This window comes from Cuculus canorus, chromosome 3 (assembly GCF_017976375.1).
Source record: "Cuculus canorus isolate bCucCan1 chromosome 3, bCucCan1.pri, whole genome shotgun sequence".
NCBI lineage: Eukaryota > Metazoa > Chordata > Aves > Cuculiformes > Cuculidae > Cuculus > Cuculus canorus.
In genome coordinates this window covers 57942110-57968226 of record NC_071403.1, presented here as the reverse complement: position 1 = coordinate 57968226, position 26117 = coordinate 57942110, and the positions used below count along the sequence as shown (strand labels likewise).

The 26117-nt window shown below is 38.1% G+C and overlaps 1 protein-coding gene across 1 annotated transcript; it reads right to left on the bottom strand.

Annotated features, from left to right (window-relative positions):
• Positions 1 to 1448: 1448 nt before the first annotated feature.
• Positions 1449 to 24711, bottom strand: CEP43 (centrosomal protein 43). The gene is made up of 12 exons (XM_054062951.1): positions 24570 to 24711; positions 18145 to 18198; positions 15738 to 15792; positions 15113 to 15201; positions 13127 to 13261; positions 12270 to 12353; positions 8370 to 8578; positions 7610 to 7719; positions 6777 to 6845; positions 6003 to 6042; positions 4640 to 4733; positions 1449 to 4204 (listed from the first exon to the last, which is right to left on the bottom strand). Exons 1-12 carry the CDS (start codon positions 24657 to 24659, stop codon positions 4130 to 4132), a joined length of 1104 nt encoding a protein of 367 aa, XP_053918926.1. The 5' UTR covers positions 24660 to 24711; the 3' UTR covers positions 1449 to 4129.
• Between the last annotated feature and the right edge of the window lie 1406 nt (positions 24712 to 26117).

The following is a 26117-nucleotide window of genomic DNA, read 5'->3' as shown; positions in this document are numbered from 1 at the left end:
AAAGAGAATGAAGTTCCATCCTCTTTCTGTACCAGCTCACCATTCATATATTGACCATTTTTGTTCCCAAAAAGAACAACGAACTTAATGGACTGAGATGATTCAATTTGAAGCTCAGGAGAGAATAGCTTGTGGCATTTCTTTGAACAGCAACATATATGCTTACACTTTGCCCATCAAAATGTTAAAAACTATAAATTATTTGAAAAAAAACCACAGTAAGTTTAGAACTGTGATTAATTTCAAAGACATTATGGACATATAATATCTTGTATTGGAAAAAAAAATAATCACCACAGCAACAAATTTTAGGATCCAAGCATTGGTGTTTTGTTTTTTTTTAATTTCTCAGTTCTATCATCAGGAGTATTTTGAACTGTTCGTAATGCATAATCAAAGGAACTGAAACTTTTGATGCTCATTGTAGTTCTGTCAGAGGTTCAGTCTTTGGGTCACTCTGACTTTGAGTAACCCAGTTCCTTTTTTTATTTTTCAGAAATCAAGACACATTGCAAGTTGTGTTTCAGCAATACCGCATTCATTATAGCTAGTTTGTAGAGAATTTAGCTTGATAATGAACAAGACCACTTACAAATCGACCAAAAACCGCATCTCCTATCACTCAGCTCAACTTCCCCCTGGGCTCCACCTTACAAGGAAAATATCAAACCAAAAAGATGCACCAAAAAAGATGCATCTGACATTTCCTGAAATGAACATGAAGCCCTGCAGTCATCTGGCTGAGTTTTAATTCCTGCTGCTTAGACCACACTAAAACCAGAAGCATGTTAGCTTTTGTCTGCAACTAATCTAAAATATCTACAAATTCATTCTTTCCTGAAGAGAAAGCTGGGCTTTGTAGAAAGTACTTCATCACTGAAAATGACTATGCTAAAAAAAAAAAAAAAAAACAACAAAAAAAAAAACCTTTCGGTATCATCACCATTCAATCTCTGTTATTTACACAACTATGTCATCAAAACAATCTAAAGCTCAGTCATTTTATTACATTTCGGGGAAAAAATACACTTATGATTACATACTTTATCAGATGTGTTGCCATTTTCTCACTTTGCTTAAAAAAAAAGTGGAGTACTCTAACTCCACTGCAACACCCCACATCCCCCAACAAACGAGACAGATATAGTTTTTATAATTCATTCTCATTACCACAGCCATATTAATGATATGGAACTGTCAAGCATATTTTAATCCTTAATTTTTTTACTTCTGAAAATCACAAGATTTTTTGAACAAATTACAGAGTCTGAGCATTTAACAAAAAACCCCATGTTTTTAACCAGGCCTAGTTGGTATAGAACCACATAGACCAGTCGTAAGCAGCCCTCTCAGATGCTTCCTTTTCTCTTCACAGAGATGTCTGGGAAAATGCATACAGAAGAATGCTTAGATAGGAAAATTCCATTTTCTAAGACAGGCTCTGTATGTTAACAGACACGCAAGGTTTGGTATTCAACTGCATTAGGCCCTTTAGGGAGAAACCTAATGTAAAATACTGAACAATATGGTTTGTAATATACAGCAAGTTGGGCATTCAAGAGAGCTTAGCTTGTCAGACATGTTTTGAGTGAGTAAATCTAACCTTGGTAAACAAGACAAAACATTGCCAAACAAGATTGGATTTTTTCTTTCCTGTCTGTTGAATCATAGACCATCTGACAACTCAGACTGATACCCAGTAACCCTATTAAGTCTGGTCTTAATCAATCTTTAAAATTCACCATCAAGATCTGAATGTTCCTTTGGGCTTGGAAGAAACCCTGAGCAGGCACACATTCTCAACTGCAGACTGGACTAACTCTGATTAACTAACATGTTTCCTGAACTTCCTAAATGTTAAGATATTTTGATACAAGAAGTCACAAAAATACAAGTTAGCCAGCATAAGAGCTTTATTTTGCAATTTGAATTATTATACACAATTCAGTAAAGCGCACAGGAGGAACAGCATGGAGACTTTGAACGCTTTTTAGTATTTTTTTAAATAAGAGCCAGAGCCAAAGGGTAAGGTCTCCAATTAACCCCCAAGGTAACAGAACACTTTGCTGCTAATAAAACTGATGTTAACACTTAAAATATCTAATTGGCTATTTAAAAGGCCGCATCTTCAAATGCAATTAGTAATCATTTAATAAAGTTTTTCTTTTTTTGGTATGATAAGTTGCCACATATCCTACAGCTAACAAGTAACAGAAAACGTTCTCTCAAGACACGTAAAAAAAAACCAAAACAAAATCAAACAACACTGTCTACATTGTTCTATAAGTCTTAAAAATGAATGCCAGAAATCAATTAGTCCCAGGTATTCAAGTAGAATTTATTTTCTTCAGACACGCTGTTACTCTTAAAGAAAAAAAAAAAAAGCAAGCCCAAACCAAACTTTTCACACAAAGTCTTGAGGCACAGCTTCCCTCATACTTAATAAAACTCTTACACAGAATGCATCATATGTTACAACACTGTTGTTGTTTGAAGTCTATGGCACATTTGATTTTTGGGGGGTGAACAATTTTCCTCTGTGTTTGGCTGTTACAATATGGCACAAAGTTAGAAGTTAACACCATGACTTAATATTCTGATGCTTTTTTGCTGGCTATTTTGGGGTGCACATAAATAAAAGGCACACATTTCCTCTCTCCTCTCAAATTCCTTATGTACTGTACAAGGCTAACTTCTCAGCACTGCTCCATGCCAGCTGGCCCAGTGCAAAAAGAGATTTAAGTCAGCACTCAATGCTAGTAGCAGCTCTATATGCTTATCCAATGGCTTTAGTTTAGCATGCTACTTCCACTGTGCTGATCATTGCTGAGAGGCCAACAGTGTTTCTGAAAAAAATTACAAAACCTTACAAAAAAAAAATTAAGTTATTGATATTCACATACATGTATATTTTCCAAATGTGTTCACAATGTTCAGAAAGTGCACATTTTGAAGTCTTTTTCCAGTATTACAAATGTCCGTGACCTATATATTCGAGCAGCGCCGTGTAAAACAGTACCATTAAAGAACTGTCAGTGTTTCCATTACTGACCCTGATTTGCAAGAATATAATGAAAATACAAGAATCTGCTCTTAGCTAGATAAGTGTCCATAATGTCTTCATTGTGGTGTTTTTAAGTATTTGTACTTAATTCTGTACAGCAGTTAGAATCTGAAAAACAGATGGTTAGTGGTTTCACTTTTTGGTGCTCATTTTTACATAATAAGGACTTTTAAGAATGAAAGTGAGCTTACAGCACGTGAAGAGCTCTCAAAAATGAAAGCTCCACAAACCACTACCACACTGTTAAAAACTTAACAAAACCCAACAAGATTTAGTTAATTATTTGTGGATCCTTACAAAATTACATTTTGTGATTTAACAACAGATAACATCAATGAAATCATCATGTATGAAAACAGATCAAGTCTTAACATCAATGGTCTGACAAACATATTTGAACAAGAATATTCGGAGTTAAGACTAGTGCTAAATTTAGCTCCTAAATTTAGCTATATTTAGATTTGAGAGTTTAGATACTCTCAACTTGATATGCCTTCTTAAATAAAAAAACAAGCCTAACTTTCAGAAGAGTCTGAAAACGAGCAGCTTCCAGTACGTCTGGAGCAATCAGGTATTGTGGCTAGAGTTACTGTAAGCATGTATTACATGCTGACTTGACAAAATTGTGTTAAAAGCATGAGTTGAACCACTACCTCTGAAGGTTCTTGCTTTGGTTATCTTTAAAAAAAAAAAAAAAAAGCAGACTGTTACAATAACAGCACAAGTTCATTATAAAGCCACAAGCCTCTCTATAGATGTTCTCTAATCAATTGGTTTTTATTATGCCCACTGCCAGCAATGGACATTCTGCTTGGAAAATCTACCTCCTGCTGTAAATGGTTTGGCTGAACCAAATAAAATAATTTTGATATCAGACTCAAATGGGAACGCATTATTTCACTTAGTTCTTGTCAAGAATATTTAAAAGCTTTCTCCATGTACAGTCTTTTTGAAACACAAGGCACAAATCGGGAGTGGACATTCCAGCTAAAAGTGATTGTCTGAAATCAACAGTCCACAGCAGTCTTCTAGTCCAGCACAATGAAACAGTTTTGCTGTCCAATTCTATGCCACATCTTCTAGATAGTCCGCAACATCACTTAACTGAGAAATCGTAAGGTCTTGTGTGATGCCTTCAAGCTAGAAAATAAATGAAATTACAAACTTAGAATTCATGGAAATAGTATTGTTTTTTGTAGTCCTTTTTATAGCATCCCATCCTTTTGGCCTCTCAGATCTTGAGATACACAGATAAGACATTCCTATGTTGTATACTAGACCAATCTCAAATACATTTTACATGCCTAAAACCAGACAACGAATTATACTACAGAAAAATTGTTGTGAGGTTTTTGGTTTTTAATCACTATAGAGAGAGAGAAAGAGTGAGAGAGAGAAAGAGATATCTAACTCAGCAGGAATATTAGGTGTAAAAATACACAACATAAATAACACAAAATTAAGATGTATCCTAGGAACCCATGATAATGGCACATTCTTTTATGGAAGGTTACAAAAAAAAGTCAAGACAAGAACAGCAGAATGTCAAGAAGAAAAACTTTCAAAGAATCATACTTTATCACTGGTATTACTCTCTTCTGTTCCCACAGAAAAGTCATCAATTTCTTCACCAATACTGATATCACTTTTTTCTGAGCGATGACTAGTACTAAAGAAAAAGAAAACCATAAAGAAATAAGACTTTCTTTTCAACAAGGTATTAGTCACTTTCACTTTATATCTGACACTTGACCTGGATTTCACTTCCTATCAAGTTAAATATGAAGTTACTTAAAAACATACAACAACTAAAGGTTCTCTTCCTAGATGAACTCACGCTAAATGCTGATAAACACTTAGGCCTCAATCCTGCAGTGTACAACACAGAATCATAGAATGGTTTGGATTGGAAGGGCCCTTAAAGATCATCTATTTCCAACACGAAGGGCAGGGACCCCCTCCCACTAAATCAGGCTGTTGAAGGTCCCATCCAGTCCGGTCTTGAACACTTCCAAGGAGGGGACATCCACAACTTCCTAGGGCAGCCTGTTCCAGAGCTTCAACACCCTCATCAGAAGAATTTCTTCCTAATGTCTAATCTAAATCTTCTCCCTTAGAATTTAAAGCCATTCCCCCTCATCCTATTGCTACATGCCCTTGTAAAAAGTCTCTCCCAGGGCTTTCTTGTAGGCCCCCTTCAGGTACTGGAAGGTTGCTATAAGGTCCCCCCCGAAGCCTTCTCTTCTCCAGGCTGAACAACCCTAATTCTCTCAGCCTGTCCTCATAGGAGAGATGCTCCAGCCCTCTCCTCTGCTCATCTTTTTGGCTCTCCCTTGGACCCATTGCAACAGTTCCATATCCTTTGTATGTTGAGGATTCTAGAACTGGATACAATACTCCAGGTGAGGTCTCAAAAGAGTGAAGTAGAGGGGGAGAATCACCTCCCTTAACCTGCTGGCCACACTTCTTTTGATGCCACCCAGGATATGGTTAGCCCTCTGGGCTGTGAGCACACATTACGGGCTCAACATCAATACCTTTGCATCATAAACATGAGGCTGTTAAAAATTTTATTACTACTACTCACGATGATTGATTTTTTTAGTTGAATATTTTAGCATACACCATATTCATTGTCTAATACTATTAATCTAAGTTTTAGAACACTAAATTCATGATTCAGGAAGAAAAAGAAAAAGCCTTCCACAAAGTAACAATTTCTCATGTTAAAGTTAGCACCAGGTTTCTAAGGAACTCATTAACCCCTCCCCCAAAAATGATTTTTTATTTTATTTATAACTATGTGTATTTACAGAGCAAACTGAAGTTTACTCCAGTAATAGTGTCTAGTGCAAACATTATGAAATAATTCAAATATGCCAGTGGATACGCTTACAATGCACTAATAGCTATGCTACAGCAATATCATCACTCTTACCTGTTGAAGTCATCAGCATACTCATCGTCACCTCCATTTCCTAAATAATTTTTAAAAGGTATTAATCAAACAAGTTTTCTCTTCAGGAAATAAGGAAATAATCTGTTCCTGCACCAAAACACATTGATGGCCAGCAGAAGTGGGAGTAGATTAAATTACTTGCACAAATTAGGAAAAGCAGCTGAGTTTGTTTGTCATTAATTAATGACAATTTCATTTACATAAACTGTTTTGAAATTGTACATTTGAAGGATGTAGACTACATCGCTGAAGACAAAAATTAAACATTCAGGGGCTTTATTTTGAGAGAGAATTGATACTTCTTATGTCACATCATCTTCATATTGCTCCTCAAGCTTTCAAGGCAACTTTCAAAGGTGTTGAGAGTAAGTAAGTATTCCACTGGAAAACTGTAGGACTTGCCTGGCTACCTTCTGCTGCAAATACAAACCTCCTCTCTTCTTGAAAACACAGGCAAAAAAATTTATCACTCGATATTACCAAACATATGCAAAGAATGAATCTAAGTTTTGCCGCATGTGTAAAATACTGCTCCACACATAAGAAACTAGTTTTCACTTTTCTATATTCCTTTAGAGCAGGTCTTGCTCTTTACTCTAGTAAGTTTCCCAATTGTGTAAAGCAGTGACAGAAGTAAAAGCTGAAGATTTTATGTTAATATGTGTATTTCAGATTCTCAGATTCCTCTAAGAATCTGGGCCAAAACTTACAGTTAAAATTATCAGAGCTTACTTGTGTTTAGCAGTTACTTGCCTAATTCTAGTGATCCCAGTTTTGCATTCACCAACCGCAGGTCTTTCAAAACAGAGTTTCTATTGAAATCTGTAATAAAAAGTATTTCTATTAGAAATTTTACTTATGACTCTTTAATAAGATCCTACTTAAACATAGCCATAGTAAGTGTTCCTTTCATAGAGTCACAGAACAGTTTGGGTTGGAAGAAACCTTAAAGGTCATCTAGTGCACCTCACCCTGCAATAAGCAGGGACATCTTCAATTAGATCAGGTTGCTCCGTCCAATCTGACTCTGCTTGCTTCAAAGGATGGGGCATCTACCACCAAAGTTTATTCCTTTTATCTATTCAGAAGCTTCCCTCTTTTAGTTTAAAACCACTACTCTTGTCCTATTGCAACAGGCCCCACTAAAAAGTTCATCTTTCTCACAGGCCCCCTTTAAGTACTGAAAGGCTGCTATAAGGTCTCCATGGAGCCTTCTCTTCTCCACACTGAACAATCCCAATTCTCTTAGCCTCTCTTCACAGAACAGGTGGTTCCATCCCCTTGATCATTTTTATGGCCCTCCAACAGGTCCATGTCTTTCCTGTGCTGAGGGCTCCAGAGCTATGGTACTCAAGTAGAAAAAGAAGGAGTATAGATAGATAAGTGTTTCATATTCCACAACATAAGATGCCCCAATAGTAGCATAATATAACAAAATCAGTATGGGACCACTCAGTGGAAAAAACATTACTATGAAGCACATCACAACCAGAAGGGGGCCACATACAGACTATTTAATGACATTTACATTAGATTACAGGGAAGAACTCCCATATTCATGAAAACACAAAAACGTGAAAACTTACTATCAGGCTCCTTTAGTGAAGGTGCACCTGTCAGGGAGCTTAATCCACTTTTTAGAGGCGGTGCATCAGAAAGGGATGCTAGACCTCCTGGTTTATTAGCTTCAGTTTTCCTAAAACAAATCAAATAAATAAGTAGTCCACAATGTCGTAAAACATGCATAGTGACTTTCTTTACTATTACTACCCAATTGTCACAAAACTAGAATAGCTTTTCTTTTTTTTTGCTGCAGCATGAAGAGGAACAGCTTATTTTTTCTCTGCAGCATGAAGAGGAAAAACTCAGATGTGAGAAAGCTTTCCTAATGCTTTCAGTTTATGGAACCAGTTTACACATTCACCAGATTTTTTGTACTCCTTACAAAGCCATCAGATATCTAAACCATTATCCCTGTCATCGTCAACTTCCTTTAGTACTGATCACCACTGCAGCTGTGCTGCAAGAAGAAACACCCATGTCTGTGCCTCATACATGTTCATTCCACCAAAGAAATAGAGTAGGCACATTATATAGCCTAGCTGATGCACCTTAAAGTAATACAGTTTCTCCCACATATGATATGTGCATATCCCAAATGACAGTGTGCATTTCTTAGAAGAGGTTCATAAAAATGCACATTTCGGAAACAAAATGTTCCAGAACAGATCTAAAAACACTTATTTAAAAAGTGCAAATAATCAAACACCATCTAGCTCTCAAAGGTCTGCAAGCATACTGAGGACAAAAGAAACCTCTATTAAGTAGAGCATCCATGTTACTTACCAGCCATAAGTTCTTTCTGGTTTGGGTATGGGATCATCAAAAAAAGAATCTCCCTCTACATCATCTTCTTCCACGCTTTTTTCTTTGGTATTTAAGTCTTTGTTTTCTAGTTCAGAATCTAGTTTTGTTTCATTAGGCAGAAAATGAATGCTTCTTTTGCTTGCTTCCCCTGAGGAGACACTTGTATCACTTTGAGTAGTTTCAGCAGTCTTGAAAGATAAAGAAAAAAGCCCTCAATGAAAGGAATAATTAATTTGTTTCAAAGAAAATTCATATAAACTGGATTAATGTCTTATAATATGCAAGTGGTAATATTAAAACACAACTTATAATATACACCTACCATCACATTTCAAAAAGCTGAAATTTATTAGTACTTCTCAGGAACTTATTAGTATCATCAATAATCACACAAGAGAAAAAAGTTGTTCTATCACTTTAGAAAGAAATGTTGCTGCCATTAAAAATTTTTATTCCATCCTCTGCACTGCTTTGCTATCTATACCATCTCAGTTTTAAAAGGTGTTGGTCATCAAATAAGGAAATCTATATACAGACTGATTCTTATAGCCTAGCTTTGAATAGAGGGAAGAAGGTTTGTTTTACAGCCTGAAAGTCACGTGATGCTTCATGAGTGTTACTGCAACTTATCTGTAAATAAGTACTGTTAGTTACAGCCATCTTCTTCAAAAGAAATTAATTTAAACCCATGCAAATTACTCCAACTTCCACATCAAATAGTAATTGCTACAATACAACAGTCTATTTTAAAGCAGGAAGCATAAGATGACTGAAGTTAATGACACCTTCTCCCTCCACATACTAAATCCAAAAGTGACACAAACAAAATGTTTAAAAGTACATAACTTTCAGTCTTTGTATCACACTTATGGCTCAGTCCCACAACTTGCAAGGACTACTCTATATGCTAGCTTTAAGACCAAGTAATACAGCTCAAGCCATATCCTTGCAAAACTTCATAGCCCAAAGCACAATATTCAAATTTATATAGAGAATCAAGCTGTTGTGAAAAAAATGGATTTTTATTGTTAAATAATAGTATCTTGCTACTTAGCAAGCAGTACTGCAATTTTTATCCTCCCCTAGACTTATCAAAATTAAGCTAGTGAAAAGATCTATTTATTTCACTTCCATCATACACACTAAGAAAAGCAATACTTTTGAAATTAAACCAACACTATTTTTTAATCCAAATAACCAGTATCTGGGTTGCACTGTCTCAAGTATTTCTTTATCAGTCATTAACTTTCATTCAGAAGGCTGAAGTAAAATCTTCAAACTGTATGTCATGAAAGTTGAAGAAGGCCTACCAAGGTCATTTTATCTCGGTCACAGAACCACACTGAATTGCTGGCAGCAGCTCAGTTCTTCTAAGGCAAGAAAAAGTACTTATACCTGTAAGTGGCAGGAACAACAATATTTTAATTTCCTATCCTAGAGGAAAAGAATTTTTGTTGATAATTAAAAGCTTAGTGATATTCTAACTAAAGTAATTACAGCTACTTTTCTGTTCTGGGCCCTGAGGGAACAACAGGTTGCTAAATCATCTAAAAAACTAGAAGCACAATAGCTGGCCTTTGTTTGAATTCATAAATCAAAGTTTTGCTAAAGGGAAGTGCCTACTTTCAAATTTTAGTGACAGGATAGCTATGGCTAAGGGTTCAAAAATCAATATGCCTACCTTGGGTTTCAGACTAATGGTGTTAATAAGTCAGAGCGTGGTTTCACACTTGCACTTAAATCATTCTTTGCTGCTACCACGATCTGTGGTCTTGATATCTCCTAGCATACTCTCTTCTATGTTACATCTGTTGATTGCCAAGTCACAGTCAGAGCTAGTTCAGCTGGAGGAGCTGCCACTGGATGGATGGCGTTTTCCTGAGGAACCGCTGTGTCCCATTAGAGTGGCGCTACTTCTTTCTTTCTTTCTCTTTCTCCGACTTGTCTTACCGTACCTTCTATTTTCCTTGGCACTATGATGTATAGGATTAAATCAGATATGTATTGTAGTTTGTTTAGTGACTTTGGCTGTGTTCAGATCGTAATCTGAAAAATAAGACTGTGATCTAAACAGACTGGGATCTGGTTTTGCAACTCTGAGTTACAATTCAGAGTGCACCCAAGTATCTGTTTTGTGATTTGAGCTGTGTCCAAAAATCAATAATGCATTTGAATTTACCCTCGGAGATTTGTCGGTCTCTGATTTGCCACGCAGATATCAAAAGAACCCTTTCTACTCTCCCTTTTCTTCTATGTAGGTCAGGGTTGGCCCTAATGCATGTCAGGAGTGGGCTGTAACACTGCTGTTGCTGTTATCAGTCACAGTCACCATGAAGCTGAAGTGAGTCAATAGAAGCTTGTGCATCTATAGATTAGTACATCTAAATAGTAAAGAGACCTGAAAAGGTACAACCCCAACATAAAGAATACAACAAAGTGCAATACAGTATTGCTTCCGTAAAACAGGCCCAAACAATTGTGATAGAAGAACTAAGACTGCCACTTTTTCTTGTTATAAATTTAAATAACAAGAATGACTGTTACCACTCTATGATACCTTCTCTAAAGCAGAATTTCTAGGCATAACTTAAACCTCACGCTTATTGTGTTAGTTTTCTAAAACAAGTCTTAAGATATCATACTCCTCTGTGCCTGTCTCTCTGCCTCCCCCTAATGTATTTTGGACTGGCTGGCTAATTTCAACCACTGCAAAAAGGGTAGAAGTTTAAAAAACAAACAAACCAGCCACCAAAGCCTGCATGACTGCATTGCAAAAAAAGCTTTGTCAAGAACAAGTATAAAGGAATAAGACTCGTATCACACAGAAGGTGGAGCAGCCTTGAGACATGTGCATACATTGTCAAAAAAAAACCAAACAAAAAACCAAAAACAACCCACATGAAGCCTGGATCAATTTACAAGCTACTGCTACTACTTGTTTTGCTCCTCTAGACAATTACTCTTTTCCTTGAGAAAAGCCATATAACAAACACTCAGCTCTTATCTCGTAGCACTTAGCTCTGACTTATTTCAAATAAAGTAATTTAAACCTGAAGATGAAAGGCTGTACATGCAAGGGAGGATGGAATACGTATGACTTCTAACTCATCATCAGTAATTCTTCTTAGATAATCTAGAACCACCCAAAGACAAAAGTAGGGGCTCAGTCATGAAGCAACAGTGTTTGTAACAGTGATATTTAATCAGCATTCAGATCTTTTTAGTGGATTTGTTTTCTTTTAAAAGCTGGTGCTACGCAAGGATTATTTTCTCCTAAAGCAGGTCTGAAATTAGAATCTAATGGTAATAGGTTGGTTACAGAAATATTAGCTTTAAGACACTATCAACAAGCATAGTTTTAATGAAGTAACTTAATTTTTAAATGAAGCTTGCTTTCCAGATAATTTAGTTTTCTGCTCTGTGTGGCAAAAAAATAAAGAACTGGAATAAAATGAAGCAGATCCAAACTGAGACGTCATTTTATTTTACCACTCCCTCTCTCAAGCGAATAAACTAATAACAAAATCCAAGCAATGTTGTATTTCTCAGTTCTCATTAGTGAGCTGGAAAGCTACTACTCCCAGTCATCTTGAAAGAAGCAATTAAAACCTTTTATGTGATCAGATTACATCAATAACTTGAACAAAATTTAGTACTTGAAATGGGGTACTCAGCTAGCTGTCCAATAAACAGACAACTTGGCTCCAAACTATCTGTCTGACAGAGACTCTGTATACGCCCTGTCACCTACCAAGGTGGAAAGGCACAGGACTTTGACACTCACTTAAATGACCTGCATCATACCTGCAGTTTCACAGAAGTTCTCTTTTACTTCTCATGTATGTTACATAGCTTTTAATTGTATATAAACAAATTTACCTTATTTGGTATAGAGTGCGTACTTGATCTTCCATCAGATGATTTTGATGTGGGGCACAGGCTGTCATTTAGAACTAAAGCCACCTAAGAAGTTCCACATAAGCACTTATTAAAAAAATATTGGAATTGTGTCATAATGCCATCCAGCAAGAAACAAGGCTACCATCCTCACTCACATAGCATGCAAACTGTAACATCATGATACTATATTAGGGGGTCTATGACAACAACTTCTGAATTTAAGCTTTCGTTTGGGGCACTAAACGTATCTTGGGTGCAGAGATTTTTCTTTCAAGCCACAATAACAACAAAGACTAATCAGATGCTATTGATTGGATTTCATTTGTTTAATTGATTAATTATATATTCTATTATAATATTACTGTCATTGCCTTCAGGTAGTTCAATACATTCATATATTCAGTTTTAAATACCTAAGTTTCCAGAACAGATTAAAAGCTTTTAACAAAACAAATCATAGGCTTTTTAGGTCATATTAAAATTATAAGTATGCCAAAGAAACCAGGCACAGCTAAATGTGTTGTCAAACTGTACTGGATATTAGAAAAGTGACAGAGTTTTGTGTTATTTATTTGGGTTCACTTTGTTTTACTGTGTTGTGGCAAACTGTTAAAGAGTACTACTGTGGCATTAAAAGTACTGAAATAGTAATTTTAGTAATTTTATCTTTCAGCACTATGTTCTGATAACTTATGTTGAAGCCATAATGTAAAACAGACTTGAAACAGTATAATACTACAATAGCCAAGAATTCTTAATTTCAGTTTATTTTTCATCATTGAAATGAAAATGAACAAAGAATATGAAAAAAGAAATTACACATTAACACTACGTACTTCTCCACTGCCCGAAATCTTTGTCTGCTGACATTTTTTAACAACCTCCAACAACAGGGGAGCACCCACAGTACCTTCTGCTTCTATAATTCCCAGATCTCGAGCTAAGTTTTCTCGACCATCGAGGCCATTTAGCTGGTAGGGGAACATAACAACAACAAAAAAATCACAACACAGAAATAACTGTCAGAAAACAGAATATAGATGGTAATGTAACTCCTAAAGCTTCTGAGTATTATTTAACTCAGCAACATTTTGACTGAACTGTGATTATTTAATAATTCCTCTTGCACTGGACTAAAGGAATGATAACCTATTGCATCACTTACTTCTGAGCTATACCTGAATTTATCATAGTCCATCCATCGTTTTAAATATGCAAGTATTCATTGCTAGCATGCCTCAGGATTTCAGGATTTATATGGTCAAGTAACTTTAGCCTATCATATTTAGAAGTGGACCCTAGGACACCTCGACAGTGGTTCCAGTAAATTTATAGATGATGGAGAGTCCTCATTCCTGTGCATACAGAAGTACACCAGCGTAGGTCAACACTTACTTTCAGACTGTTTCACTTTAAAAAAAACCATGGATTTGGACAGAAACAAAGTAATTCAGCATCAGCCAAAAAAAAGTGACAAGAAAAAAAATTAAATAAAAAATACTTTTAAGAACTAAACTTCACATTGTAACAGAAGCAGAATGCTGCAGCAAACCTAGGTTGGTTGGAACAACCTCAGAATGACATTACTGCAAAGGGTGCCCATTTGTCTTAAACGCCAAGAATTATTTAGTGACACTTGCTATCAAAACACTGGTCAAGCAAACACAAAAGCAAGCCACCACTAGTCAGGCACATAAACAGGGAGGATAAAGAGATAATACAGCAGATAGCTCAGAGACAGGAGCCAGCAGAAGGGCACAAAGTAAAATCTTTCAGCACTACACACAGCAGTCTTGAACAACTTGCTTAACTCTGGCCAAATTTCCAACATGCACTTCAACAGGTGAAAAGATGCTTTCACTAGAAAAGGGAAGGGTGTGTTTCAAAGAGCAAGAGGTGCCTTTACAAAGCAGACGAAGAACTGCTCCCAAGAGTGAGAGGCAATATGACAGAAAGCATATCTCTTTCCAGTCAATAGCATGAACACGAATCAATCTTTGTATAGATGTGTCCAAGTGCAACGCACGCAGCTAAGGTTATCTGGCAAAGGACAAGGGTGTATGGGATTTTCTTTGATTAAACCCCTAAGAAGAAACAAGAACTTCTGAGAAGCAGAAGTCAATTAATTATCACGGTTGGATTTTTAATAAAATACCTATTTAAATGGATATTAAGAATAAAAAAAAATGAGCATTTGAGATATGAACACTGCTTCTTCAGTTAAATTGACCTGTTGCAAACCCTTATTTTTTATTAAAAACTTTATATTATAAAAAGAGAAAAAGGGACAAATGTAACGAAACACCTAAAACTCAATATCAAAAGCCTAAAAGCAATCAGTTGGGCTACATGATCATTGTAGGTCCCTTCCAACTAAACTATTCTATTAAATCACTTTTTGTCTTGTGCAGCTGCACAAAATCCTTTGTTACACTGCAATTTCTCTCAAAGTAGATTTCTGCCATTATTTTAATTTTCATAGAACAATACTAACTTAATGTCATGACATAGTAAAATTATTGGCAAAATGTTGCAGGAGTTTTCTGCTGTATAAACTGTTATATGATTCAACAAAAACTTGTTAATACAAAAATAACATAGTATCAAACATTCATTTTTTTAATAAAGGAAATACTCATACCAAAACACATTCCTGGAACATGTGTCTTTATGGCAGTAAGTACCTTCTACAGACTACATAGGAAAAAGAATTTAGAATACACACAAGCAAACAACTTAAACAAATCTACTGATTCTCCTGTATTCACTGTCATGCACCCAAATAATCAGCATAGCATACAGATAAAACCATTATATCTTACTGTGCTTGATTCAGGCTGAAAAACAGCTAATGTAAAATCAAGATTGAAAAACCGTAGAAATTCTGCAACAAGGCCTGCCACCAGGCGACCTAAAAAGTAAATGAAAAGTAAAAATACATCACACAGAAACAATTCATACTTCAAAGATTTAGCATTGATATGGCTTCTGTATGAAAATCTACATTAATTCAACAGTCTTACAAACATCATTCAGACATTCAGCAAACTACCACCACACAGTTAATTTGTATACCAGTTCTCCAATTTCTAACTCAGCCATTGTACCAGAATCATTTAAGTCAGTCTCCTATCTGTGTGTTCCCTACTGTACTTGTACAGTGAGTTTTCACTGGTTACTGTTTTTATTGGTCTAGAATAGCTCAGTTAGCATAATTATAACTTACAATGAAATATTAGTTTAACTGCATTAGTGATCTCAGTTAAAAATATAATTTCTGCAATACTAACTTCAAAAAATAAAGATTGAATAATATTCTGAATAACTGACAGGAATAAAAACTCCTTTACATAATAAAGACTATACTGTTAATAAAGGTTCAAAGATTTAATCCTTCATTTTCCCTTTACTGTTTAGTATATTTCTCAAAATAATTAAAGAACTTACCATCTTTTGTACCTAAAAAGCTTCTCAAGCTTTCATTTACCAGAGGTGCTTTGTTCTGTCAAAAAGCAAAAACGCAACAGTGAATAACATCAGCCTCCTACTAGCAAGAAATTGAAATCCATACCAAGTTAGTGTTTCAGTTCCATGATGATGCCGGGCATGAGTAATTCACTTCTTCAAAATCTACTTTTGTTTCAATTCTACTACCTACAAGTAAAAGCTGCAAAGCCATACATTTACTCAGGCAAATTAAAACTGTCTCGGTATTTCTATTATAAAAGCTACAAAACTAGAGTAATTTCACCAAAATTCTTAATAGCATACTTTTCATTTACTTAATGATTAAAAAGGTAAGTTAATCAGTTAACTTCCCAAATTGCTCTTCTAATATAGTGCCAAGTTTAAGGAAATTCAGCCCCACTTTTTAAAAAACGGGAATTTGCAAGTCATCTAGACAAAGTATGGACTATGCTAATTAGACAGTCACAAATCAATACTCATCTTCCATTAATTAAAAAAAACTTCAAAGATATTAAGAAAATGTCTTTTCTCCTTGTTAGATTTTCTCTCTTCGATTTTGATTTTTAAACAGAGATAAACCAATGAGCTATGTTTGGGTTTGTCAAATCATTCAGGGCTTTTTCAAACTAAATACTAAAAGTAATTCCTGATAAATCAAGAAAACATGGGTAAGAATCTAATTCAAAGAAAAGGATATGCTATAGGTGTTTACAACTATAGTAACAAATACTTACACACACAAGAAAGCACTGCATAAAAAAAGAAACATATCTTGCTTAATATTCAGAAATTCAGATTAGTCTAAGTGTTCATATATTTTCAGTGCCCCTATAGTGTAAAATTAAAATATCATGATACATTTAAGCCATCTGAAAAAAAAGGTGAGCTTTCTTCAGCCCTATTACTCTTCGGCCCTATTACTCTTCAGCCCTATTACTCTTCAGCCCTATTACTCTTCAGCCCTATTACTCTTCAGCCCTATTACTCTTCAGCCCTATTACTCTTCAGCCCTATTACTCTTCAGCCCTATTACTCTTCAGCCCTATTACTCTTCAGCCCTATTACTCTTCAGCCCTATTACTCTTCAGCCCTATTACTCTTCAGCCCTATTACTCTTCAGCCCTATTACTCTTCAGCCCTATTACTCTTCAGCCCTATTACTCTTCAGCCCTATTACTCTTCAGCCCTATTACTCTTCAGCCCTATTACTCTTCAGCCCTATTACTCTTCAGCCCTATTACTCTTCAGCCCTATTACTCTTCAGCCCTATTACTCTTCAGCCCTATTACTCTTCAGCCCTATTACTCTTCAGCCCTATTACTCTTCAGCCCTATTACTCTTCAGCCCTATTACTCTTCAGCCCTATTACTCTTCAGCCCTATTACTCTTCAGCGAGTCTGGGCTGAGGGGGAAGGGGAGTTTGTCCTCTGGGTACTTTATAACATGAGGACACTTCTCACGAGAGATGACACTGTTCTATTATAGAACTCTTCCATTATGTCTTCTTCAGCAATCTTATATTCAGTTTCTGAAACACAGAATCTCATACCACAGAATGGCTACTTTTCCTCCTTATTAATGTCACAATAATGTCTGTTTCAGTTGCTCAATTTTCCAGAAAGGGTACAGCCATCTAACCAGTAGAGGAATAGGATGGTTTTCCACTACTGTCCTTTGAAATAGAGCCTGGACATAACAGCATCCTCTCTCTCATCTAGTTCTAGAAAACTGAAAGACATAGGAAACGAGGCAATACCAGCAGCATAAGGGGTCAGAAAAGGAATGTCTGCATACCACAGCAGTACTGTTAATCACATTAGTACCACATACCCTTAATGTTATTATATTGACAAGGTATCAGTACCTAGCGCATCTCTTAATTCAGAATTCTTCCTTAAGTATAAGCAAATTATTCTGACGTAAGCCTACAACACCCTTACGAGAAATACCAAAACCAACAGCATACTTGACAAGGTACTGCATTAAACTGCTTTTATAATACTCTTGTCAAAAAAAACCCCACTATAGTATTTTACATTTCAAAAGAGGTTATTCTGTTTTGATGAAATCTTGATCAGCCAACTAGATTTTTTTTTTAAGTAGTATTTGATGAAAAGATATTTAGTTATTCCGGTCAATAGGACAGAAGCAATATAAAAACAGCAGAGACATTTACTTAAACCTACAGTTTCAAAAGGCTATGTAACAATTCCTATTTCTAAATATCAGGAAATACCCTAATAGTCCTGTTTTGTGTTCTTTAAGTATCATGCAGTAATATCTAATAGTCTCATTACATTTCAAAAATAGAAAATATTAAAGCTATTTCTTACATTTTTAAAAAGTCAGCATCCTGATAATTCTTATTTTTTCAAGGTTCTCTTACCTCAACTTTCTCTTGTTCTTCTAATGCCAAAAAAACAGCTGCTCGCAACTCTGCCTGCCAAATATAAAAAGAAAAACAATGGTGTTTCTACAAGCACTGTTTCTCCTATGCAAATAGAGTGCAAAGAGCCAGCAAGTAGCTTAGCAGCTATTTGTTTCTCCTCGAGCAACTTTGCATCGATTGTAATCTACTCAGTGCAATTAAGAAACTGAAGATTACAGGCAATGTGACTTCCGTGTGAGAAAGAGTTGTCAGTCCAAGAACAAGGTGGGAGTGGAGATTTGATATAAGACTTCCTAAATTATTCCTTCATACAAAAAAGATTCCAAATTACCTACACTACCTCCGGTTAGTTTCCTCTAAGAGTTAACAACTCAGCTCTTTCAGACAGCTTTGAAACACCTACCTTTCATTCACAGTTTGTTCTCGAAACATGAACAAACAGCTTATGATAATATACTTTTAAAAGTTAATGTCGATATACAAATTCATATGATTTCTTGTCAGATCACACTCAAAGAAACAGAATTTCTCAAGGAAAAGAAAGCATGATTCTAGCGATTCAAGTATTTCTGTAGAGAGGTTTTACCTAACTGATTTTGAATACCTTAGTATCAAGGATCCAAACTCTTCTAAGGACTATTTTGAACATTTAAGCCTATTTTTTTTTTTTTAAAAAGTTAAACCACTACAGTTTCTCTACTTCTTTCACTGAGTATATCACATGGGCAACATACATCACATTTGACCAATTTGTTTGCCACTTTAATCAACTCTTAACCTAACATTTTGAAATAGCCAGTAGATAACTATATTTATAAGCGATAAAAGACAGTGTTACTCTGTATGCCAGTTTTCTCAAAAGCAAACAAGAAAACAAAATTTTAAAGAAAGGCTGATTTCCATCACTAAGAATAAAAGCAATAGAAGGAGTGTCTGGATTTTCTCATGTGTATTACGAAAGGTAACTAAACAAGAATTAACCTGTAACTGGTTCCTCCCACAAAAAAAATAAAAATCTTTTCATGGGGACAGTAAAATAAACACCTTTTTTTTAAGCATAACCCTCTTTATACATCCTTTAAAAGACAAAAAGTAATGCAAAAAGAGTTCAACAGATTGCCCATCAAAATTACTGTAAAATGCTTACCACAATTATATGCAATGGTCATACTGACACCGCAGTGATTTTTTTTGAGGTGCTGGGGTAGAGTATTCAACCAGCAAATCCTCTTACAGCCCACTAATTTAAATATTATTCTTACAAAATCAGTTTACATTCAACTTTAGTACCAACAGCTAACATTTTGTTTGTTTAGCCTTGCGTCACTATGAAAAACTTCTAATGGTTGCAAGGCCGACTTTCTTTTCCACTGATGCCACAGAAACCAAGTATATTTACATAAGAGGACAAGTAGAGTAAGGAAGCATTTGTGAAACAGACCAGCTATTACAACTGTTCAAAATAAAAGACCAGCCATTATACACGGGTAGGGGTAAACCCCCTTAAGAGTCTGGAACAGTACCACAACTGTCATTCCTTTTCACATAACTGTGACTACAGGCCTGCTTCACTCCTCCAGGTTCAACTCTGAGGCTTTTAAATGGTTTACACCATTCCAACACACTGACCTTCACCCTTTGAGGTGGGTACTGCTCAAATCGCAGCAAGATACTCTCAAAATCTCACCTAATTTAGACATGGAATCATACTCTTGAGCCTGTGTGAGGTTAAAGCAGGAAATCTCCAGTTCATTAGGAAAAAGTGTTAAGTAATAACAAAAAAAGCTGAGGGCAAAGGAAAAATCGCCCTAATATGAGGAGAGAAATCATACTACACAGTAGGATCAACAATGTCATACAAGCTTTTTGGGATCTGAGACAAGTCACAGATAATCTGAATACCAAGAGACCACCACCATCAGATATGGTCACAGCAGTTTGTTCCCACCATCAGATACAGAGGCTTATATAACTGCTTAATTGATTACAACAGTGTTCTTCCTCTCCTCCACCCCCACCCTCCCACCCCCGTTTGTTTTGTTTTTTTTAAGTGCAAAGGGTTTCTATTTGTCTGTGCCCTAGTACCCTTTGGCACCAGCACAACCTGTATTCCATACATTGTTACAAACTGCCCTTACCATTCCCCTATTCCACACTGAATCATTCTGCTAGCAGTTTTCAACATAATCCAAGTACATTTTGAAGAATTCTACTCACAGCTTAGCAGTAAAGCAGACCAAAACTTAATAGTCAACTTCCCCACCCATATCGTTCCTAAGTCTTCAATAAAACAGGGTAATGCCCACTGAGCCAGATATTGATAAATAAGGTGACAATGTGTATTTATTGCTCTCGCAGTTACCAAGCCCCCAGGCTTCTTTCTCATCCTGTGGAAGGTGCCCATTCCCTTCTATCCTTAAGAAGACTTATCAAGTAAGAGCTCATGCCAATGATACAGCAAATTGATTTTATTAACTTGGCTAAAATGAGTAAGGCTAACTTTGCATATGACAACTGCTCCTGTATTTGGTTGTGAAATGTACAGATCAGTATTTCCAAACAAAAATGCATTTCTCCTTTTCATTCCAGGCATTTACAGCTCAGACAACACCATCTCTTGCCAACTGGTGTTGCACTGTAAACCAGAAACTTGTAGTCCATGAAATAATCTTCTCTGCAGGGGCAGTAGTATCCCTCTTCAGAGCCTAGATAAATTTATCCTGTTCTAAATCACAGAATCATACAATAGTTTGGGTTGGAAGGGACCTTAAAGATCACCCAGTTCCAATCCCCCTACCATGGGCAGGGACACTCAGGCTGCCCAAGGCCCCATCCAACCTGGCCTTGAACACCTCCAGGGATGGGGCATCCAAAACTTCCCTGGGCAACTCGTGCCAGTGCCTTCACCACTCTCATAGTGAAGAAATTATTTCTTACGTCTAGTCTAAACCTGACCCTCTCCAGTTTATACCCACTGTCCCTCCCCTACTTTCTGGTAGCTGTGAGTGCACATTGCCAGCTCATGCTGAGCTTCTTTTCAACCAATACCCCCAAGTACTTCTCTGCAGGTCAGCTCTCTATCACATCAACCCCCATCTTGTACTGAAATCAGGGATTACCCCAAACCAGGTGCAGGACCTTGCACTTGGCCTTGTTGAACTTTATGCGTTTCTCACAGGCTCACTTCTCCAGTCTGTCCAGGGCCCTCTGGATGACACCCCATCCTTCCGGTGTGGCAACTACATCACTCAGCTCGGTGTCATCTGCAAACTTACTGAGGGGGCACTCAGTCTCGCTGTCAAGATCATTGATAAAGATATTGAACAGCACTGGTCCCAGTATGGACCCCTGAGGGACACCACTTCTCACAGATCTCCATCTGGACTTTGAGCCATTGACCACTATTCTCTGAGTATGACCATCCAACCAGTTTCTTATCCACCGTACCGTCCACCCATCAAATCCCTATCTCTCCAATTTAGAGAGAAGGATGTTGTGAGGGACCATGTCAAAAGCTTTACAGATTTCAGACAGATCAAACCTGTTGATTTACTCATGTCCACTGCTGTGGTTACCTCATCATAGAAAGCCACCAAGTTCGTCATGCAGGATTTGCCCCTGATGAAGCCATGCCAGCTGCCATTAATCACCTCCACATGCTTTAGCATGTCTTCCAGGAGGATCTGTTCCATGATCTTCCCAGGCACAGAGGTGAGGCTGACAGGTTGGTGGTTCCCAGGGTCACCTTTTCCAACCTTATTAAAAATGGTCACAATGTTATCCTTCTTCCAGTCACCAGAGACCTCTCCTGATTGCCATGACTTTTCAAATATAATGGCGAGTGGCTTGGCAACCACATCTGCCAATTCCCTCAGGACTTTGGGATGCGTCTCATCAGGCCCCATAGACTTATATATGTTCAGGTTCCACAGGTGTTCATGAACGTGATCCTCCTATACAGTGGCAGAGGGTTTACCCCCCGGTCACCACCTTGTGACCCAGGAGGGGTGAGGAGAGCGGTTATCAGTGAAAACTGAAGCAAAAAAGTATTTAAGTACCTCAGCTTTCCCTTCATCTATTGATACGAGGTCACCATTTTCATCCAACACTGAATCTTCTGACTGACGTACCTGTAGAAGCCCTTCCTGTTGGTCTTCACTTCCCTTGCCAAGTTCAGCTCCAACTGTGCCTTGGCCCTCCTGACCTCACCCCTACACAACCAGGTAGTGTCTCTATACATACAAAGCCTTTTGTGTATATCTGAAGTACTGAATGGGAAAACAGCTCCCTTAGTAAGAACTGGTTTCCCCTTTTTCCCAGGGAATTGAAGACTATCTCGAGAGCTCCTGGAACACATTTTTAGCTAGCATGGGGAATTGAAGACTATCTCGAGAGCTCCTGGAACACATTTTTAGCTAGCATGTCAAAAATGCCACCCTGATTTGGCAATATGCTCTTAACAGCAAGATAGCAAGCACCTACCTTTACAAGGTTAATCAATCTTATTTGTCACACTTGTGAAAGCCATCCACAGCAGCTTTCATTCAGATACTGGATGAAAAGTAAAAGGATAAGATACCCTCCAGAACTGAAGTATGACCTGTAGCCTAGAACTACCTCCCACTTGCAGACTCTCACACATTGGTATGTAGAATGCCCTTGGAGTTTTCCTTTACTGTGGTATTTGTCTTTTATTGCACTGGAACACATTTGTGCAGCACTTAAACAAGAGAGTTTACAGTCCTAAGACAAAACCTGAGACATTGTTTTCTAGCAGGATACCACTTTGGGACTTTAAACTCCCTCCACTTCAAAGTACATCAGTGACCAAGATGACTTCTTATAACAGGCACTAAGCACAAATGGATATGGCTTACTTGTTGCACACTGGTCTCCTTCGCACGGCTACACAGTTCAGTTGCAAAAAAAACTCATATCCCAACACTTTCTAAACAGATCTTGGTAAAATTAAATTTTCCTATCAAATTTTGCTCATCCTTTCTACTCCGGAGGCAATATTTTTGATGAACAAGCAATGGCTTCACAACACCGATCTCGATATGCAGTGGAATACTAGATCAAAAAGCAGTCACTTTAATTTCATAAATTCCTTTCTACACATAGTACAGTTGTATTTTTGTAAGTAATTTGCAAGTTTGCCTTAAGGATACCTTATGACCTATTAGTTACAACACATATTTAGAATTATAGTGAAAATTACAGTAAGTATATTTAAAGAAAACGAACTGACAGCAATAGAACAAAAACTTACATGCTACACAAAGTAGAAATTGGGAAACTACAGCTCACATGCTCAATATGACCTAATTGGCTTGTGGTTTTTTTAATTATAATTTCACTATTACCATACTTTCATTGGTTAACACTATACAAAAGGTTAACAGGTGGCCCAAAAAACCTATTTGACACTTAAGCAGGAAAAGGTCTCTGTGCTCAAAACACAGTTATATGACCAAGAATCTTCATCTACTTCTGGAATTTAAATAAGGGTTATCCATTTGAACTGCAAGAGCGATACATTTTAAAACAAGACTAATCCTGTAGCTCAAGAAACAAGAGTGGTAAAGGAGAGGCAGATAAGGTCATAGAACACACACTAGCCTATCACAGTTTGACAAGGCTCAACTCCATTGCTTCACTCAGTATGAGTGAATGCACGTTCAAATAGAGATGTTGAAGAGAAGCCAAATAAAAAGAACTTCTGAATCTTCCACGCACCTTCTTAATATAGCATCATTTGTCCCCTGTAGGCAGGCAGCATCCCCAGAGTTCCCAGGTTTACCAAGCCTTCCAGACACAGCTCAAGCCACACATGCTCAAAAAGAACAATGTTTGAACAGCCACCCCCAAGGACCCTTGTTTTAAATTTTCAAGGCGGGGGGAGGGCCTACCGAAGCAAAGAGCAACTCCACTCGCCGAATAGGGGCGATGGGTATAAACTGGAGAGGTGCAGACTTAGACTAGACGTAAGGAGGAATTTCTTCACTACGAGGGTGGTGAGGCACAGGCACAGACTGCCCAGAGAAGCTGCGGCTGCCCCATCCCTGGAGGTGTTCAAGGCCAGGTTGGATGGGGCCTTGAGCGGTGTGGGAGGTCTAGTGGGAGGTGTCCCTGCCTATGGCAGGAGGCTGGAGCTGGAGAATCTTTAAAGTCCCTTCCAACCCAAACCATTCCACGATTCTACGATTTGGCAGCAGCTCTTTCGGCCGCGCCGCGCCAGGCGCAGCGCTCCCCCTCCCCGCGGCTCTACCGCGCACGGAGCAGCGCGGGGGAAGCGGGCAGCACCGCCAGGCCGGGAACCTGGAAGCGCAGCCAGCGGGGACGAATCCCGCGAAGCCTCAGCCTCGCCCGCTCCCCGCCCGCGCGGAGAAGAGGCTCTCCTTCTCCCTCCCTACACACACCTTGATCTTATTAAGCACCCCGCTGCTCTCCAGCGTCTGCACCAGCAGGTCCCGCAGCTCCGTGTCCTCCTCCGCCGTCGCTGCCGCCATCTTGCTTCTCCCTGACAACCGCGCGGGCGCGAGGGCGGCGCTGGCTCCTTCGCCCGCGCCGGCAGAGGCACCGCCCCTCTCCCTGGCTGCGCGCCCAGGCGTGAGGGCGGGGGGGGGGGAAGGGTGGGGGCAGCGCGCGGGGAGGCTGCGGCAGGGCGGGAACCGCGGGGGCAAACGCGCGCGGGGAGTTTAAAATTAAATCCCCCGCCATAGGCAGGGACAGGTCCCATACCTCCCAAGGCCCCATCCAACTTGGCCTTGAACACCTTCAGGGATGGGACAGCCACAGCTTCCCTGGGCAACCTGTGCCAGTGCCTCACCACTCCCATAGTGAAGAAATTCTTCCTTATGTCTAGTCCAAATCTGACTCTCTACAGTTTATACCCATTGCCCCTCGTCCTACTGCTACAAGCCTTTGTAAATAGTCCCTCAAGGATTTCCTGTAGCCCCTTCAGGTACTGGAAGGTCGCTGTAAGATCTCCTTGGAGCCTCCAGGCTGAACAACCCTAATTCTCTCAGCCTGTCCTCATAAGAAAGCTGCTTCAACTCTCCGATCACCCTTGTGGCCCTCCTCTGGATCCGTTCCAACAGTTCCAAATCCTTCTTATGTTGAGGATTCCAGAAGTGGAGTTTTGGAGTTTTAGAAAAGTGAGAATCCTTAAAAAAAATCACAACAACAAACAAACCCCCAAAAGCTGTCTTCCTGGGCTCAGTTTTCACAGAGTGCTAAGGGTTAATTCAGCAACCTTGAGGCAAAAATCCCTACTGCACCTCAAAACAGGGCTAGGATTGATACCAAAAATGCCAGCAAATGAACTCTGTAAGACTCATTTTGTCGTTTCAGAAGGCAAATATCCTTTAATCAGGCCTGGGCAACAAGAGGGAGCAATCTCCATCAATCAAGTGCGGTGAGACAAGAGCTGTGACAGGATGTATTTCCCATTCACATCCACATGTATAAGACTTCCCAGCAATCTTATGGATATGCTATTACTTTTCAAGGACTAATTTTAATGTTAATACACAACAGTAAAAACTCTTGCTAATTTGGAGCTTTGGAACCAGCTCTGCCTGACCTTGCATTTGAGATAGGGAGAAAATGCAAACTGTGGCGATTACAGAAGGGGCATCTGTTCAGCACAGATCATACTGAACACAATGCATTATCATCTCCAAAGAATGAACAGTGTTTAGAAAAAAAGACACTGTTTAAAAAAAAAAAACAAAAAAAAACATGCTATCAGAGGGACATTCTGCCTAACTTTTAAAAAGTACAGTTACATAGATGAAAGTTAGCTCTACTTCAGCCTAAATCAAAAAATACTCCAAGTTTTGTAATAGTAACTACTTTCATCAGCGCAGGTGGGCAGCTGAGAGCAGCAGGTGGGAAGTTTAAAATCATTGGGCAGTGTTAATGGCTGAATGAGCAGCTTGCTTCCCCCTCTGCCGTGAGCCACC

Bases quoted from the DNA above. Each gene is read 5' to 3' on its own strand.
- CEP43 (XM_054062951.1), bottom strand. From the start codon at position 24,659: ATGGCGGCAGCGACGGCGGAGGAGGACACGGAGCTGCGGGACCTGCTG. The intron at 8,579-12,269 runs GTAAATTTGTTT...TTATCTTTCAAG, and splicing joins CGCACTCTATACCAAATAAG to ACTGCTGAAACTACTCAAAG. The intron at 6,846-7,609 runs GTAAGTTTTCAC...TTTTTATTACAG, and splicing joins TTCACTAAAGGAGCCTGATA to ATTTCAATAGAAACTCTGTT.